The sequence below is a fragment of the Falco peregrinus genome, chromosome 8 (assembly GCF_023634155.1).
Source record: "Falco peregrinus isolate bFalPer1 chromosome 8, bFalPer1.pri, whole genome shotgun sequence".
NCBI lineage: Eukaryota > Metazoa > Chordata > Aves > Falconiformes > Falconidae > Falco > Falco peregrinus.
Genome location: NC_073728.1, coordinates 18,395,289 through 18,412,538, shown reverse-complemented (window position 1 = coordinate 18,412,538; position 17,250 = coordinate 18,395,289). Strand labels below are relative to the sequence as shown.

The 17,250-nt window shown below is 40.5% G+C and overlaps 1 protein-coding gene across 1 annotated transcript in view; it reads left to right on the top strand.

Moving 5' to 3' along the window:
• The window catches only part of OSBPL6 (oxysterol binding protein like 6), a 108,705-nt gene that overhangs the window by 42,766 nt on the left and 48,689 nt on the right, over positions 1-17,250 (top strand). Inside the window, exon 2 of the mRNA XM_055812709.1 lies at positions 2,414-2,651. Coding sequence (XP_055668684.1) covers positions 2,550-2,651 — 102 coding nt within the window. The 5' untranslated portion in view covers positions 2,414-2,549. The remainder of the gene's footprint in view (positions 1-2,413; positions 2,652-17,250) is intronic.

Genomic DNA, 17,250 nt, shown 5'->3' with positions numbered 1-17,250 from the left:
TTTGTATGTTTTCGTTATTTCTACTAACAGCTTTTTCACAAACTGGACTGCAGTTGGTGCAGTTTCCCAGGCTCGGTCGAACATCTTCAGATTTTGGGAGAGGACAGAGATTCCCTAATCAGTGTCAATGGACTTACCATATGGTGGAGGCTCGTGAAGCAAGATAGCTGCAAAATCCATACCTCTGATATTGCTAATATTTATTTTGACAGGCTGCTTCTCTCTTCTGTGTCAACCATTTATTTTGTGATTGGATTGTGATTGGAGAAGTCAGAGCTCTGTCTTCAATATGTCATAATTTCTTGAGGTTGCAGTCATATCTGAGCTTTAGTTAATGTGTTTTTGTCCTGGTCTCATTTAACATGGTTCAGGACAGCACCTTTCTCCACACCCACCTAAAGCTAGCTGTGCTGTGCTGACCCTTGGTGTGCTGTTATCACAGTGTATGTGGGAAGGGCACTATTTATATATATATATAAAAAAACCCATAAAATTAGAGGGTGGTGGAGTAGATAGATGAGAGTTTCAAACAGGTGACATCATTCAGGGAACGATTTTATCCTAGGGTAATGGAAGATCAGACATAGTATCTATCAACTGAAGCAAGATCAAAGTAATTTGTTAAACTTTGAGAACTATAACTCCATTGCTGAACTGTCGTGATAAACTGGTGATGTACTTGCAATATTTTGACAGTGTTTGATAGGTAGCATTTGGCTGTTGACACAAATATCCTCTGTGCAGTTCTGAGTATCTATTTTTCTGTTCTCGGATGGAAATTAAATGCTTGGGTGGAGAGAAGTAAGAGAAAGCATCTAATACTCACAAAGAGGTATATATACATCACAGCGGCCGAGTAAACAGTAAAGAGAATGGCCCCTGTAGCTGTGGTCTGTGGTGGGTTAGCCCTGGCCAACAGCCATATGCCCACCCAGCTGCTCACTCTCCCCTGCCTCAGTGGCATGGGGGGGACAAAATGGGATGAGAAAGCTTGTGGGTTGAGATAAAGGCAGGGAGACTACTCATCAACTACTGTATGGACAAAACTCAGCTTAGGGAAAATTAATTTATTGCCAATTAAAATAGATTTGGGTAGTGAGAAATGAAGGACGTTAAAACACCACCTTTCCCCCTGTTTTTCCCATGTTCAGCATCACTCCTTTGTTCCTGACACCTCTAGTCTCCCCCTGCCCTGAGTGGCATGGAGGTGGTGGTGGTTGTGGTTGGCACATAGTAGTTTCTCCTTTTCACTCCTGCCTCCTCACACTTTTTCCCCTGTTCTGACATGAGTTCCCCACAGGCTCCAGTCCTTCATGGAAAAATCTGCTCAGCATGCGTGCTCCACGGGCTGCAGCTCCTTCAGGATTATCCATCTCCTCCAACGGCTGCAGGGAGTCTCTGCCTTGGTGCTTGGGGCACCTCCTCTTCCCCACCTTCTCTGACCCTGGTGTTCCCAGGGTTGTTTGTCACTTGTTTTATTCCTCCTTCCTCCTCCTCTGCCTTTATGGTGTTTTGTGCCTTTTCTTAAATATCTTTTTACTGAGGGGCTCAGCTGCGCCCTGCGGCAGGGCCACTGCAGAGCTGGCTGGAACTGGCTGTGTCTGGCCCTGGGCTGCCCGTGCCTCAGGGGGGCCGCCCGCCCCCACAGCCCCCGCGGCTGTGCCTGCGTGCCTAGAACACCCAACACAGCAGCCACAGTGTCAGCTTGGCCCTGGGTAGCTCCTGCCTTCATCAGTAGTTGGTTGGGTTTTTTTTTTAACCTGGGATTCAACAAATACATGATGAAAAGATTAATAACCCCAGGCCACAGTCTTGTGGCTGAAAGTGTTTTCTGGTCGAAGCGTTTTGTATTATCTTTCAGTCATCTTTGAGAGAGAGACGTGAGCGTGTGGTGAGCTCTGCACAATCTGAAAGGTGGTGATCTGTGAAACTTGATTGTCCAGCCCTTCAGCAAGGCCACCATCTTTGAAAGAGGGGCCTGCTTTTAAAAAACAACTTGCAGAGTCCTCAGTCTAATTGGCAGGATTTTTAAGAAGTGCTGCATATAATGGGGTGTTCAGTGGTTTGTGTGTTGTACAGGAACTCCGAAGGAATTACTTGATGTTTTGATATTATGCAAGATGGGATAACGACCCCTTGTCAAGGATTTGTAAACTTTGCCTGAGAAGTGGTGTAAATTCCTTAAGCTTTTCTGTAGGAGTTTTTGAAATAATGTGATATCACTTTCATCTTTTGTGAGAATGCAGAACAATATATATACGTGTTTGTACTAGGTAGTTGTTAGGAAAGGAAGTAAAAAAGTGGGAGATCTGTTGGATTAAATAGTGACTGTCAACATATTTCTTTGCTGCAGAGCTAATTTGGAGCGAAGGTGTATTCATTCACTCTTTCTCTCACATTCTTCTTTATTAAGGTGCAGTTCAGCTGAAACTGAATTCCTCTTTGACTGTCAATAAACTGTGAAACATGAGGATGCAGAAGACTATCCTTTGCCTTTTTGTACATGAGTGATAAGAGCACAAGATCATTACTACAAGTTTGCTGCAAAGATGAGTTCAGAGGAGAAGAGTGTATCTCCAGCTCACAAAACATCCACTCCATCACATAGAAGTGCCTCCTCTTCATCATCGTCTCAGAGGGACAGGAGGCAGGTAAGGAAAAGATCTAGATGTTTGTAACATCTGGTGAAATTATTCATTTATTCTTATAATATGGCTGTTAGTTCTCACTAGCTCTAAATTCACTTGCTTATAGCACTGGATAACATTACTATAGCCAAGAACTGCTGATTTTTTTTAAAATCACTCCCACTTTCTAAAGTGGTTTACAAAAGATTCAGAAGCAACATGGGCACTACGTGTAGCACTGGAGCAGGAAGGTTATAATCATGTGGGTAACTAGGAAACATGCTTTGAAGTTTTCTGGGAAGTGGTTTCTTGGGCAGCATGAACCTACCTGCTTCCAATTGTTTTGTCCTCTATGAATATCTCTTTTTGTAAATGTAACTACAGAGATATATTATCTTTTTACAAGGTGATATTTCAATTAAATTTAAGTAACACATTGTTCATCCTTTATAGAAGCACCTGATATTTTAAATATTATTTGATTTACTAAAAATTTACACTGATTGTCCCAGATCATATAGTACTAGTTCAGTTACGTCAGACTTCCATTTTCACGACACCCTTGTCTATATGGGTGTAATTTGTCTTTTCTGAAGGATCCATTTGAGATGAGGGCTGTAATATTTCCCCTCAAAACAGCCGGGGCATTCCTGTGGTTTTTTTAGGACTCGGAGTATAGTCTGGATCCAGTATCAGTGGGATCACTTCAGAAAGTATCAGAGCTACCCACTAAATTTCAGATAATTGTTATCTGTATATTTACAAATGCAAAGGTTGATACTAAAAATTAGAACAGAAACATAATACTTTAAAACTTTGATCCATGGAAATCTTGAACACTAAATCATCGTCTGAGTTAGTTTAACATAATTATGTTTAAAAAAGAAATATACAAAATGTAAGAATATAATGACTTCATAATCTAAAATATTGTGAAATTTTTTAAATTAATGCAATATTGGCTTCTTTTCAGCTTGACAAGGAAAAGAGGCAGGAGAAAGAACTTAAATAATTGTTTGCTGTGTTATGCATTTACTTGAATGGCTGTAGCTTAAGAACATTTTCACAGCTACTTGTATGGCAGCTGTGACACTTTTCTCAACTGCTGCTGATACAGTTTTTTTCCCTTACCTGAGTTATAAAAATTTTGAAAACTGAGAATTTTGATGAAAACTGTAACATTTACAGTTTTGAATGTAAATATTCTTACCATAAGGTATGTTCAAAATGTTAAACCAGGAGAAGAATTCTGATGTGTATTCAATAACATGTGAGAAATCACTCCGGAATTTTAAAAATAATTTCCATTGCTTTTCAGTGAAGCCAAAAATTGTATTCTTACAGGTGGTAAATATTTTCCCTTTCATGCTGTACAGGATTTGGGATACTTTACTCAGTTAAGTCCTGGTTAGCATATGATTTCCTCTTAATTTTTAGTAGTTCCATTTGGAGCAAGAATTTTGACATCTTTTATTTAAAGCATCAGTATATTTTATCTTCCACATTTATAGCCAAGTAAGGTGAATGCAAGACTTGTAGGAGCTGCTGAGCTCAGCTAAGAGCATAGTCTTTGAGTTCTTTATGTAATTAAGTAGTTTGGTATGATCATACAAGTGAGAATAAAAACAAAATTACCTTTTGGGAATACGTTTTGCCGTAAAACTAATGGCTACCATATCTGTTACCATAGCAACGGGGTAGAGCAAAGTATACCTGTCATCATAATGAAATGGATGCTTAAGTTCATATTTGGTCACTGAAACGTGAAGCATGATTTTAAAATAATGCTGAAGAGGTCAACGGTGTGATGCATCTAGAGCTCTCTTGGATCCAATAATGTCTGATAGTGCTTAACAAGCATATTTAGGAATGTAAATGTGGACTGGAAAGGCTACTGCTAGGCGTTAATTTTTTTGCTTTAGAGTGCTTTTCAGTGTTAAAGGCAGAGAAATATGCAGGAGAATGAATGGGTGGGCAATTTTTTCTGCAATGAAACTGAGGTACAGCATACAACACAGTGTGAGGTGCAATGATACTATATTCAGGGAAATAAACATACAAATGTTTCCCTTGTGCATGTAGACACAGTAAATCAACCAGCTTCATCATACCAGCTACTGTAACAACTGTATTTCTAATTTCTTTCTTTTCTTCTGGCATTATTTGTGTTTATCTTGATTTTCATAGGCTTTCCCTCACATTCAATGATAGGTAGGGGATTTTGGTTCAGGGGCTGTTGGGCTTTACTTTGAAAAGGCTTGAGAATTGTGCCTTGCTGTCTCCTTGGACTTTTCATAGCAGCTAGGAGAAAAGCACCCTTCCTGAAGGGCTAATATGTATGGGTGTGGAAAGTGATGTGACTGGATGAAGTGTCAATGTAGCTTTCATTGTCATATGTGAGGATAGCACTTGATATTTCTAGATAGTTAATGACTGAAGTCTTCTCATCATATAATTCTTGTCAAAGTCATACTGGCAATTATGGAACAGTTTCCCAATAAATTATGGCACAGGAGGCTCAATGAATGTGAACATGACTGATAAATCATTTCAGTGAGAGTGGAAAATGTCATGCTGCATTATGCTGGCATTTTAAGGCAGCTTTCTTATTTGCACAATATACATCACCTAAGAGAATTAGCAGTCAGCAAAAGCTTTGACATTGCCAATTTGCAGGCTCCATGACTAAGTAATTGGTAAATGAACAGACTACTGAAGCCAGCAATAACCAAAAAACTGGGTTCAGATTTTTGTTGTCGTAGGAATTTCAGTGTCATTAATTTTCATCAAAATCATGGTTAATTTGGACTATTAGATAGAACGTGGCCTAGGACCAACTTGGTTTGTTTAACCCCTGAGCTGAGCAGAGTGGGAGTGGCAGGGCAGTTGTAGTGTCCTTCATAGGAATACTTTAGAATGGAGCAACAGCAGTTTTTCCTACTGTGGAGCTGTTGCAGAGCATAGAACCCCTGTCATTTCCACTGTTAGGGGATCTCCCTAAGAAAACTAAGAGTCCCCACACAAAGTTGTGCATAAAAACTGCAGTTCTGACAGCCTTTTATGTGGGCTGTGCTGGAAAGGGAGATTTTTTTTTTCATCCCTCGTGAAACTCTGAAAAGGCTAGTTGTATTCTGTTGCACAACAAAAAGGAGGAAAACTAATACCGTTTTTAGAAAGTACAGCTGAATATGATAAAATCGTGTTGTGTATTCAGTTTGATGGGTGTGAGTTATGTATAAATATTCCATATTTTATTTATTGACTAAGTATGCAAGTCACACTGCATGCTGTAATATGTTATATATTCTCTGCAATGCATGTGTAGTAATACTGTACTGAGAAGGCAGAAAGAAGTAAATACATTATAGAGTTAGCAGCGTGCAGTTTGGTAAACTGGGGCCTGATCTCAAGCTATTTAAACAGAGGGAGTGATATAGGAGAGTAATAATGAAACTGAACAAAGGAAAGATTTTGACTTTTCTGACCAACATCTAAAGGCTAGCTAATACATGATGTGAAGTGGATTTAGCTATGCCTGTTATTTAAATGCAAGGATTTATCTTCCAATGTCTCAATTTTCTTTTTCGGGGCAGGGATGACCAGCTGTTATCTCCTTCTCGCTCTGTTTCTCTTTGTCAGACTGCTGTTTCAACAAATCCGTGGTTGTTTTCCCACACAGCAAACACAAAGGAGAAAAGCTTTTAGTCTTATTGCGCTGAGCTTTGAGTCTAAAATTTTTTTTCTTTCTTTTAAGAGCAATATTGACTAACAGGAGAAAGGATGTACTCAAGGGAGACAGAAAGGACTGAGTTTGGGCAGATGATGTTTACTTGGTCTTGAAATTTAGGAGCGGAGCATGATTGCAAAGTCAAGTCTCTGGTCTTGCCTAGATGTCTATGCTGGAAAATGCCTGGTTAGCTTTTTATAACCACTGTGTTTTAGTTGCCTAAGTAATCACCTGAAAGCATTATTTCCTAAGGCAGGTATCAGCATTTTGTAGATAAACAGGCTGTAATGATGATGGAAGGATCAAGTCATTTGTCAGCAGCAACCTTAACTAAACCTTAGTTTACAGAGTATCTGGAGAACTATAACAAAGTTATTGCAGTAGGTGTATCTGGGAGTGAAATGCATAGTACCTGAAAAAAAGGACAAAAAGGACTATTAATCATTATTTAGATATAGAGATACAGTAGTAATCTAGGCCTCACAGTCCTATGCACTGTATTAAGCATGTAATAAAAGGTAGTCACTAGCATAAAGTGCTGATTAGATGAGATGGACATAGATTGGGAGCAGAAAAAGAGAGGTGACTTGTCTGTTGTCTCTTTCATTAACTAATGATAAAGCATAATGAGAAAAGATGTGCATAATAGGAAAATGTCATGGCTTCTATGTCATTTCTAGAGTTTCATGCTTCCAGCTAAGATTAAGAAAAGTAGAATCATGAAGGGAAGTCTCTTGGCTAAGAAAACTGCCATCAAGTTTTTTCCCAGAAATGAGCTGCAAATTTTTCATAAATGGTACTGCAGGACCATCAGGTTCTGTGAAGCTGAGTTCATATAGGCCGTCTGCATGCCAGAGCAAGTGCATGGTGCTGGGGGAGAAGTGAGAAGTGCCAGAAGTAGAGTGCTGAGCTGTGCAGTGCAGAGGGGAAAAGGTACTTGATTTAGAGAGTGAGACTCTTGGTTAGGAAATGAATAGGTGAAAGAAATGAGTAGGACAGAGAGAACTGGGTGGGCCAAATGTTTCATGTCCTACAACCTCATGAAGCTAAGAAGCAAGGCCTGGTTTGTAGGGAGAAAAACAACTGGCTGAAAAAGTAAGGGCAGAGTAGAGAGAAGGAAAGCAAGGAGAGAGGTGGTGGGGGTTTTTTGTGACCAGGAGTATCTGGGAGAACTGATTGGTGTGTAGAAGAAAAAAAAAACCCAAATAGGTACAAACAGTCTTTTATTCTAACTGCTTTATGTTTAAGAAGCTCTTTTTATGGGGTTATTCTAAGCAATAGCAGATTCACTTTTAATCTGTCCCACAGAAAAAGTGGTCTAGTATTTGAGACTGGAGGTACTTAAGGTAAAATGCTGGGGGTTAAAATGAGAGACCTGCTGTTGCTATTGCTTTGGCTCCTGTTGCTGCTACACCTTTCTGGGCAGCTCAATGGGAAGTAGCAAAGCAGTGGCAATGGGAAGGGTCATGGCAGGAGCAGCTGCAGTGGCATTTCAGCCACTAGTGCTTTTCCCTTGGTAGGCTAGGTTGGCAGGGTGAGGTCCATCACGTACACAGATTCATCTTTCCTGGTGGAAGTTAAAGTGCTTTGAAAGAATCTCTCTCTTTTCATTGTCCTGTTTTTCCTGGCAGACTGGGAACAATTGGGTGTCTGAGAGTTTGTGAAGGGATAGGAAGGAGTGTTTGTGCTCATGTAGTTTAATTTTTTGGTTGTAATATATTGAGATGCCTCAAACTCAACTTTTTTTTTGTTTGTTTGTTTGGTTGGTTTGGTTTTATGACCAGTTAGGATCAGTGACATAATATCAAGGACAATTTTGTGGCTTCATTATAGATTTCTGCCTCATAAACAATGACAATATAATCAATTGGCATTTTTACCATGCCTGCCTATCTGTCCAGTGTGCCTTAGACAGTGTTGCTCATACAAGATTGGAATATAATATAATGTAGTATATTCTATGTGGAAGAGAAGTCTTAGCACATTTATATCCCTTCTTTATTTTTAAACTGAGTAGCAACCTACGTGCTCGCTCACTGTTGTCAGCCTGATGTGACATCTAGGAAAAAAATCTTGGTGATTACCTGTAAATTTCACTTGTTCCTGTCTCTCTGTGACTTTAAAAGAAAGGAAGGCAGGGATGAACAGTCGTCTAGTAGATATGGTACACATCTGAGAACATGGAGCCTTATTTCCTAGCTTTGCTCTGTAGCAAAGTTTAGACTTCTAAGAGCATTTTTACTTCTCAGTAGTTTATGAGATTTATTTCAATAATAATTATTAATATCTTTTAAGAATTTCAAACTGAAGATGCTACTAAATGCCAAATACTGTTATTACAGTGATTTAATTATCTTTTACTCTTTTTCCTAATTAACTCTCTTCACATAATACAGTTGAAACAGCATTAGAGCAGAAAGTGTTAAGTGAATACCTTAAAAGCAACAACTCACTGGAGCAAGCAAATGTTCTGAGGAAGCCAAATAATAAAGTGCCAAAATTGTTAAGAAAAACATGCAACTATTCTTCAAATTGGTTAGTTGCTGCTACTCCACAACATATTTTTTTCCCTGTGCCTATAGTAGAGTCTAGACATGTTCCTTAAGTTCAGGAGGTAGGGGGTCTTACTTCAGTATCTGAAAAAAAAGTCTGAAACAATGTAATTTATGAAGCTGTAGAACACCCGTGTGAGTTACATTAAGTTCAATGTCATAGCACTTGTCTTGAATGAAATCATAAATCTCAGGCCTGTTTAAGATTCCTTTTTCATCACTCAAATGGGTAACAGTGAACTACTTGGTGAGCTAACATTTATAGGTGGCACAATCAGACCTTCAGTAGAACGTAAAGACTTTCAAGTGAAGTGCTCTGGACTACAGATTTGTCTGGTGATGGGATAGGAACCTGTGTAAGTGAGACTCGGAGGGGACTGGTGCAGATTGACACTAGGGGTGAGGCAGGCCCCCCGAGCGCGAATGCTGATGGGTGCACTGAAAGTATGAGACATTCCTGCTCTGGCACTGGGAATCCTTGGGGGCAGGGCTGCTGGCATGTATTGGCAGCAAAACATGCCCAGGAGCCCAGTTAAGACTGAATGCAGCCGGCTCGCTGTCTGTATGTTGTGAAGCCAGCCTGCAGGCATGCAGCAGATGTCCCTCATCCTGTGCCTATATTTCTGCCTAGAATTTACTCAGTTAATACATGGCAACCAGAAGAAGTACATCTGTGTGCATGTGCACTGGATAGACCCTTTCCAATCTGATATTTGGATCACAAGTGCCCCTGCCCTTGGTAATATCTGTAGTGGTTTGAACACAAGATCTCCCAGAGTACAGTCCTGGAGATTAATAGAGGGAGATGCTGCCTCTTTCTAAGAAAAAATTGGTCTTAAAGCTGTTAAAGTCATAAAATGGTTGGAGAAGTCAAGGAGAGACAGCCTAGTGTACAAGTGTCCTCATTTTCGTTAAACCACGACAACAAGGCAAACCAGCACAATAAAATGTCTGAAAGACCTGTGAGGGGAAAAAAGGCTGTGTGGGAGACTTGGTCCCGTTCTTGACAGTGATAGTGTGCATGCCACGCTGCCCCACGGGGCCACATGTACGTGTTCTCTGAGCTGCATAAACATTGCGATCTGAGTTATCTTACCTCTAGGAGTGCTTTACAGACTGCATGGAGAATGCTAAAGTTCAGATATGTGCTATGAAGAAAGATTTAATTTTTTAAACTGTGTCAGTTTGATTAGAAATGGCATATGTAGTTATCTTCTATTACAAAAGCTGTGAAATTGCTCACATAAAAGCTTAATTACCCATGACAGATAAAGTGGTGTTTTCAGAACATGGTCACTCTTACATTCTTCCTGTATCATTCTTATTTTTTCCCCTCTACCATATATGCACATCCATAGCTATGTGTGCATGTCTCACTTTCCTTGAAAATATAAACTAAAATATCAGGTTGTATGTTTTAAAAAAATGAATATTCATACAATTAAAGTGTCCTCAAACACTGAGTGATATTATCATAACATGCACTCATTTTTTAACTGCAACTTGATCCAAAATGGGCTGTCTGGGATCAATGAGGAATGTGTATGTACACACACACATGAATTCAGAGGGAAAAAGTGCAACTCTTCTGAAGTGCTATTTAGGATTTCTGGGAAATGGGGGGAAAACAAAGAGAGGCATGATTTTATTTTCATTTCCTCAGTGGAGAGGAAAGACACAAAAGTGAAAAGGGGAGGGAGGTTAATGGCAGCTTTCAAATGAAGGCTTCTGTTTTCAAGACAACATGCATGATTGGGTTTATCCACATTCAAGACATGCAAATGTATTAGGCAGAATAAATATATGCCTTAGTAAAGTATTTGCTGTTCTGACATCCTTCTATTTTATACTGGGATTGAAAATGAAGCTGTTATACCCAAACTTCCCAGCGCCCCCCCCCCCCCCCCCAGTACAATATCCCCCACCCCCCCCCAGTACAATAAGACTTCCTGTAAAAAAAACCAAAAAGTGATGAAGTTTTTCAACCCCCCCTTTTTGCTAGCTCCTGTATTTTTGTACTGCATATATTAAAGTTTAAAGAATATTGAGAAAGTCTAAGTGGGTAGCTTACACAAGGATGTGAAAGAGAGTCCCAGGAAGAAAGGACTTTCTTTTGAATCTACACACTTTTTAAAGTGAGTTTCCAGCTTTTTTGCCTATTATTTCTGTTAATTTAGACTCCTTTGCAAGCATTCATTAAAGTGAAAATTGCATATATTTTCTGAAGGCCATTCAGTTTGTCTAAAATGGTTTCGTTAATTAACCAAATAACATATCAAGGAATGGTTTTCTTTTCTGTATGTAATTTTATTTTTCCTCCTTTTTTATTAACTATATCAGCAATTATAAAATTAATTGCTAGCCTGAGACTAGTGAAATATCCATCCTTTTAATTGTCATTATTCTATAGTCATAGAAAAGCTTTGCATCACTACCAAACATTTAAATTCTCTCTCTCAGATGTGTCAATTAATTTATCTGTTTGGTCTCTTTTGAGATAAGTGTGTCAACATCTAAAGTGTGAAAGGAGAAGATTGTCATTAAAGAATCAGGCTGCAACCTGGTAGGCGTTCCAAACCATAGAGAGAAGATTGCTGTTACAATAGCAAAGAGAAGATTGCTGGTGCAATGATAGCTCTTTCTGCTTTATCTAGTTGTGCTAGTACTTCCCTTCGAGAAGCTCTTCAGAGGAGTAAGAACTTAATTCTCTTCAGAGTTTGTCAAAAAGTACCCTGAAAAGCAAAAGCTTCTTTGCTTCCAGAGCCTAAAAGCATTGTTCTGAGGTACCACGTACAATACAGAGCTGGAATTCCGAAAAGGGCTGACAGAGAGCTCATGAGTTAACAAATCCTTGACATTTCTGTAATGCAAGAAGTGTTTTATTTTGCATGTTCCAGAAAAGAAGTAGACACGTACATGCAAGCTGCTGCTTAGATATACTTGTCTTTCAGTAAAAAGGTTACAAAGAGAAAATGTTGCACTTAAGCACATTTCTGTACAAGATGAGCATGTGCTACAAGAAGAAAAAAAAGAAAGATTAACTACATGTGCTATTCATAAAGTATTGTTTAGTTCCTTTGTCTGTTGGTTGATAGCTGAGATTGTTGAAAGCAGCTATGGAGCAGTGTCAATAGAAGAGACTGAGGATGAGAATAGGACCACGGTTGCTTTATACAAATTAAAAAAAAAATGTGCTGGAAGAAACAAAGGAGAAATACATTGATAGAGAGATGTGGTTGTTTTGCTTTATACTCACCCTTCTCTCACAATGATATTCAAGAATTTCTTTATTCCACTATCAACAAAATGAAAGCCAAAACTGACTGAGATAAAAGCAAGCGTCAAGGTTGTTCCCTTTGCAAATAATATTGCAGATTAATTCAGCATATGTCACAGCTTTGTTTAAAAGGTAGTAAAACCTGGTACGTCTGCAGTCAATTCTGTGTCTACCTTATTACTGCTGCTGTATTTCAGATAACTGGAGAATACTGTTGTTCTTAGTTTGAGAGAAAGTGATTAAAGATTGTACTTCATACTAAATGGTATTCAAATAAGCATAGGTTTGTGCAGGGGCAGCTGTGTTGCAAAAAGAATGCCAGTGAATAGTGGATAATAAAAGATACAGTAGTGAGCCCTTTGGGTTGAAAAAAAACAACACAAAAAACCCAGACAGAAAAACTCTATTTTGAATTACTGTATAGAACAGTGTATGTCTAGGCCCTGTGGTTATGGGTGTTGAAGACTCCTGAATGCTGTGAGCAAACAAAATGACCCACCAAATCTTTTTCATTAGTTAACTGTTAGCCACGTTGGACACATTTCTGAATTAAAGAGAGTATGTGTCCAATGTGAGTGATAAATTCCTCACCAACTTGTCTTTTTCTTGGAAATGAATAAATTACAATTTAGAGAGAACTCACTGTGTTAAATATTACTCATTCCATTAAGTAATTAAGCAGCGAAGCAGAAAGGAGAGGCACGAGTGCCAGACTTGTCCTTCACTGGATTTCCTATTTCTGCTTACCCAGTATCTTTTTTCTTTCCTTACCTTCCCTTTGAAAACAGTTGAATGTCTTTTCTGTTAATGGGAAGTCAGAGTCATTTAAGAAATGTTAGGGTCTTCAGCCTCTGGCCTGATGGAGATCAGACACTCCATGTGCTGGTATTTGTTATGGAGGACGAGGTGAATGGGTCACTGAACTCTTCAACTGAGAAATGAAGTTGTCAAGATATATAGAAAGATATGTAAAATACATTTTCCATTCTTCGCCTCTAGAGAAGATCCTCACATGTCTTTGGGAAAAAAAAAAAGGAAAAAAATGCAGGGCAGAAATCAACATTTGTTTTCCCCATGTGTAGGCTTGTTAGCAGCATTTTGGGCAAATATGTGCTTTACATACATAATGTATGTTGTGAATAATCTCAGCTGAAGGAAGGACTGTAGTGAGGACTAAGATTTAACAATGGAATTACAGAGCAATTTCAGTTAAATTTGTAATCTTGCTGAATTCATTTCCAAGAGCACACAGAATTTCATGGTGCTGATGTTTTTATCCAGGGCAAGCCAGCTATAGTGCCCAAGTAATCCTGAAACATGAGGGATGTGTGGAGTGGAGCAGTGCAGAGGTTGATTTTGTCTGCCTCTATTGTTGGATTGAAAGGAATGAGTACTAGGTTGATTGATATGCCTGGATGAATGGATTATTCATTTTTCTATATGATTATAAACAAAACCCAGAAGCTGTATTGATCTGCCTCTTTTTTTTCTTTTTCTTCTTACTAGCTTTTTTTAACTGCTTCCTTTACTAACTATTTTTCTCATTAAAACAAAAGAATCTTGATGATAACTTAAAGATGGGGAATAAACAAGAGGAGTTAGAGGTGTGAGCAGGCCTGCAGGGCTGTGATCTTGTTGGCATCATGGAGTCATGGTGGGATGGCTTTTATGACTGGAGTGTTGGAATGGAAGGAGACGGGCTCTTTAGGAAGGACAGGCAGGGGAGACAAGGAGAGGATGTTGCCTTGTGTGTCAATGACTAGCTGGAGTGCATGGAGCTCCACCTGGGGCTGGAAGAGGAGCCAACCAAGAACTTATGGGTCAGAATTAAAGGGAGGGCAGGGACAGGTGACATTTACAGTGAGTGCCTGCCACAGGCAACCTGACCAGGAAGACCTGAGCAGGTAAGGCCTTCTATAGACAGCAGTAGCCTCACATTCACAAGCCCTGGTCCTCATGGGGGACTTCAGCCACCTTGATACCTGTTGGAGGGACAACACGGCAGGGCATAAGCAATCCAGGAGGTTCCTTAATGAATATATTGTCGGTAAATTCCTTCTCCAAGTGATAGAGGAGCCAATGAGGAGAGGTGCTATGTGCTATGCTGGACCTTGTTCTCCTCAACAAGGAAGGGCAGGTGGGGAATGCAAAGCTTAAGGGCAGCCTTGCCTGCATTGACCATGAAATGGTGGATTTCAACATCCTTAGGGCATCAAGGAGGGTGCACAGCAAGCTTGCTACCCTAGACTTCAGGAGAGCAGATTTTGGTCTCATTGGGGATCTGCTTGGTAGAGTACCATGAGGTAAAGCCCTGGAGGGAAGAAGGGCCCAAGAAAGCTGGTTAATATTCAGGGATCACCTCCTCCAAGCTCAGGAGCGATGCCTCCCAACAAAGAGGAAGTCTGGAAAAAAACACCAGGAAGCCTGCATGGGTGAACAAGGAGCTCCTGGGCAAACTCAAACACAAAAAGCAAGCCTATAGAGGGTGGAAGCAAGGACAAGTAACCTGTGAAGAATGCAGAGAAACTGTCTGAGCAGCCAGGGCCCAGGTTAGAAAAACTAAAGCCCTGACAGAATTAAATCTGGTCAGGGATGTCAAGGGCAACAAAAAAAGCATCTGTAAGTATGTCAGTGATAAAAGGAAGACTAGGGAAAATGGGGAAAATGTGGGCCCTCTCCGGAAGGAGACAGGAGACCTGATTACCCAGGACATGGAGAAGGCTGAGGTAATCAAAACTCTTTTGCCTTGGTCTTCCCTGGTGAGTGCTCTAGCCACATCACCCAAGTCACAAAAGGCAAAGGCAGGGACTGGTAGCATGAAGAATAACCCACTATAGGTGCAGGTGAGGTTCAAGACCACCTAAGGAACCTGAAGGTGCATAAGTCTGTGGGATTTGCTGAGATGCATCCATGGGTCCCATCCAGGGAACTGGCAGATGAAGTGGCTAAGCTGCTATCCATCATATTTGAGAAGTCATGCCAGTCCAGTGAAGTTCCCACTGACTGGAAAAGGGGAAATGTAACACCCATTTTTAAAAAGGGAAAAAAGGAAGACCTGGGGAACCTCAGGCCGGTCAGTCTCACCTCTGTGCCCAGCAAGATCATGGAGCAGGTCCTCCTGGAAACTGTGCTAAGGCACACAGGAAATAAGGAGGTGATTGGTGACAGCCAACATGGCTTCACTAAGGGAAAATTGTGCCTGACTAAGTTGGTGGCTTTCTACAACAGGATTACAGCGTTGGTGGATAAGGGAAGAGCAACCGAAATGATCTACCTGGAACTTGTGCAAAGCATTTGATGCTGTCCCTCATGACATCCTTGCCTCTAAACTGGAGAGACCATGGATTTGATGGATGGATCGCTCAGTGGATAAGGAATGGGCTGGATGGTTGCACTCAAAGACTTCTGGTCAATGGCTCCATGTCCAAGTGGAGACCAGTGACAAGTGGTGTTCCTGAGGGGTCAGTATTGGGACCAGCACTGTTTAATCCTTTGTCGGCAACATGGACGCTGGGATTGAGTGCACCCTCAGCAATTTTGCCAATGACACCAAGCTGTGTGCTGTGGCAATCACACTGGAGGGAAGCGGTGCCATCCAGAGGGACCTTGACAGGCTTGAGAGGTGGGCCTGTGCAAACCCCATGAAGTTCAACAAGGCCAAATACAAGATGCTGCACATGGGTAGGGCCAATCCCAAGCACAAATACAGGCTGGGCAGAGAATGGAGTGAGAGCAGCCCTGAGGAGAAGGACTTGGGGGTGTTGGTGGATAAGCTCAACATGACTGGGCAACGTGCGCTTGCAGCCCAGAAAGCCAGCTGAATCCTGAGCTGCATCAAAAGAAGCATGGCCAGCAGGTTGAGGGAGGTGATTCTCCCCCTCTACTCTGCTCTGATTACACCCCACCTGGAGTACTGCATTCAGCTCTGGGCCCCCCAACATAAGAAGGATGAGAATAAATCCAGAGTACAGCCATGAAGATGATCAGAGGGCTGGAGCCCTTCTCCTGTGAAGACAGGCTGAGTGTTGGGTTTGCTCAGCCTGGAGAAGAGAAGACTCTGGGGAGACCTTATTGCAGCCTTTCAGTACCTCAAGGGGAACTACAAGAAGGCTGGAGAGGGACTTTTTACAATGGCATGTTGTGATAGGACAAGGGGTAATGGCGTTAAACTGAAAGAGGGTAGATTTAGATTAGGTATTAGGAAGAAATTCTTTACTGTGAGGGTGGCAAGACAGTTGCCCAGGAAAGTTGTGGATGCCCCATCACTGGAAGTGTTCAAGGCCAAGTTAGAAGCGGCTTTGAGCATCCTGGTCAAAAGTGGAAGGTGTCCCTGCCCTGAGTCCTTTCAACTCAGACCATTCTTTGGTTCCAAGATCTAAATAATTTTTATTTCTGTGACGCTAAATAACTAAATTCCTGCATTACAAAAATATCTGCTTACCAAAGTATCAAACAAATGTGTATTTTCTAGCTGTACATTTGCAGAAAAACAAAATGCATTAATGGAAAACATTTTGCACCAAGTAATGTCTCAATATTATGCTAGAGACATGTAAAAAATTTAAAGAAATTATTTTGTGTCAGTATAATGGTGGTCATGACAGAAAAAATTGGAAAGCGGACATTTACAGAAAACAAGACAAGATGTCTTGAAGTAAAGACTATAAAGAAGGCAATTTTATTTCAAAAGTGTTCATTTTCTTATTTCCAAACAAAGAGCTGAATAAGTCAGCATTCATTAAAGTGCTGTTAGCTAATAATGTGTTTTGTAACTGAAGTGGAACTGTAATGACTGAGGGCTGATTTAAAATAAAAAATAAAGGCACAAAACCCCCTTGCCTTAAAGTCATGCAATTGAAAATGTCACTGGTAATCTGGCAAGCCAAGGGCTATTGGGTTACTCCACTCTAAATATTGTACAAAATGATATTGCAGTTATGTAACAACAAACTGCACGGGCTGCTACATATGAGACCTTCAGAACATCTGTGTTGGGCATTGCTCCATCTCAAGATGGAGCGATTCCTGCCTGCCAAACAAAACTGGCAAGAAAGTTGGGAGTCGTCC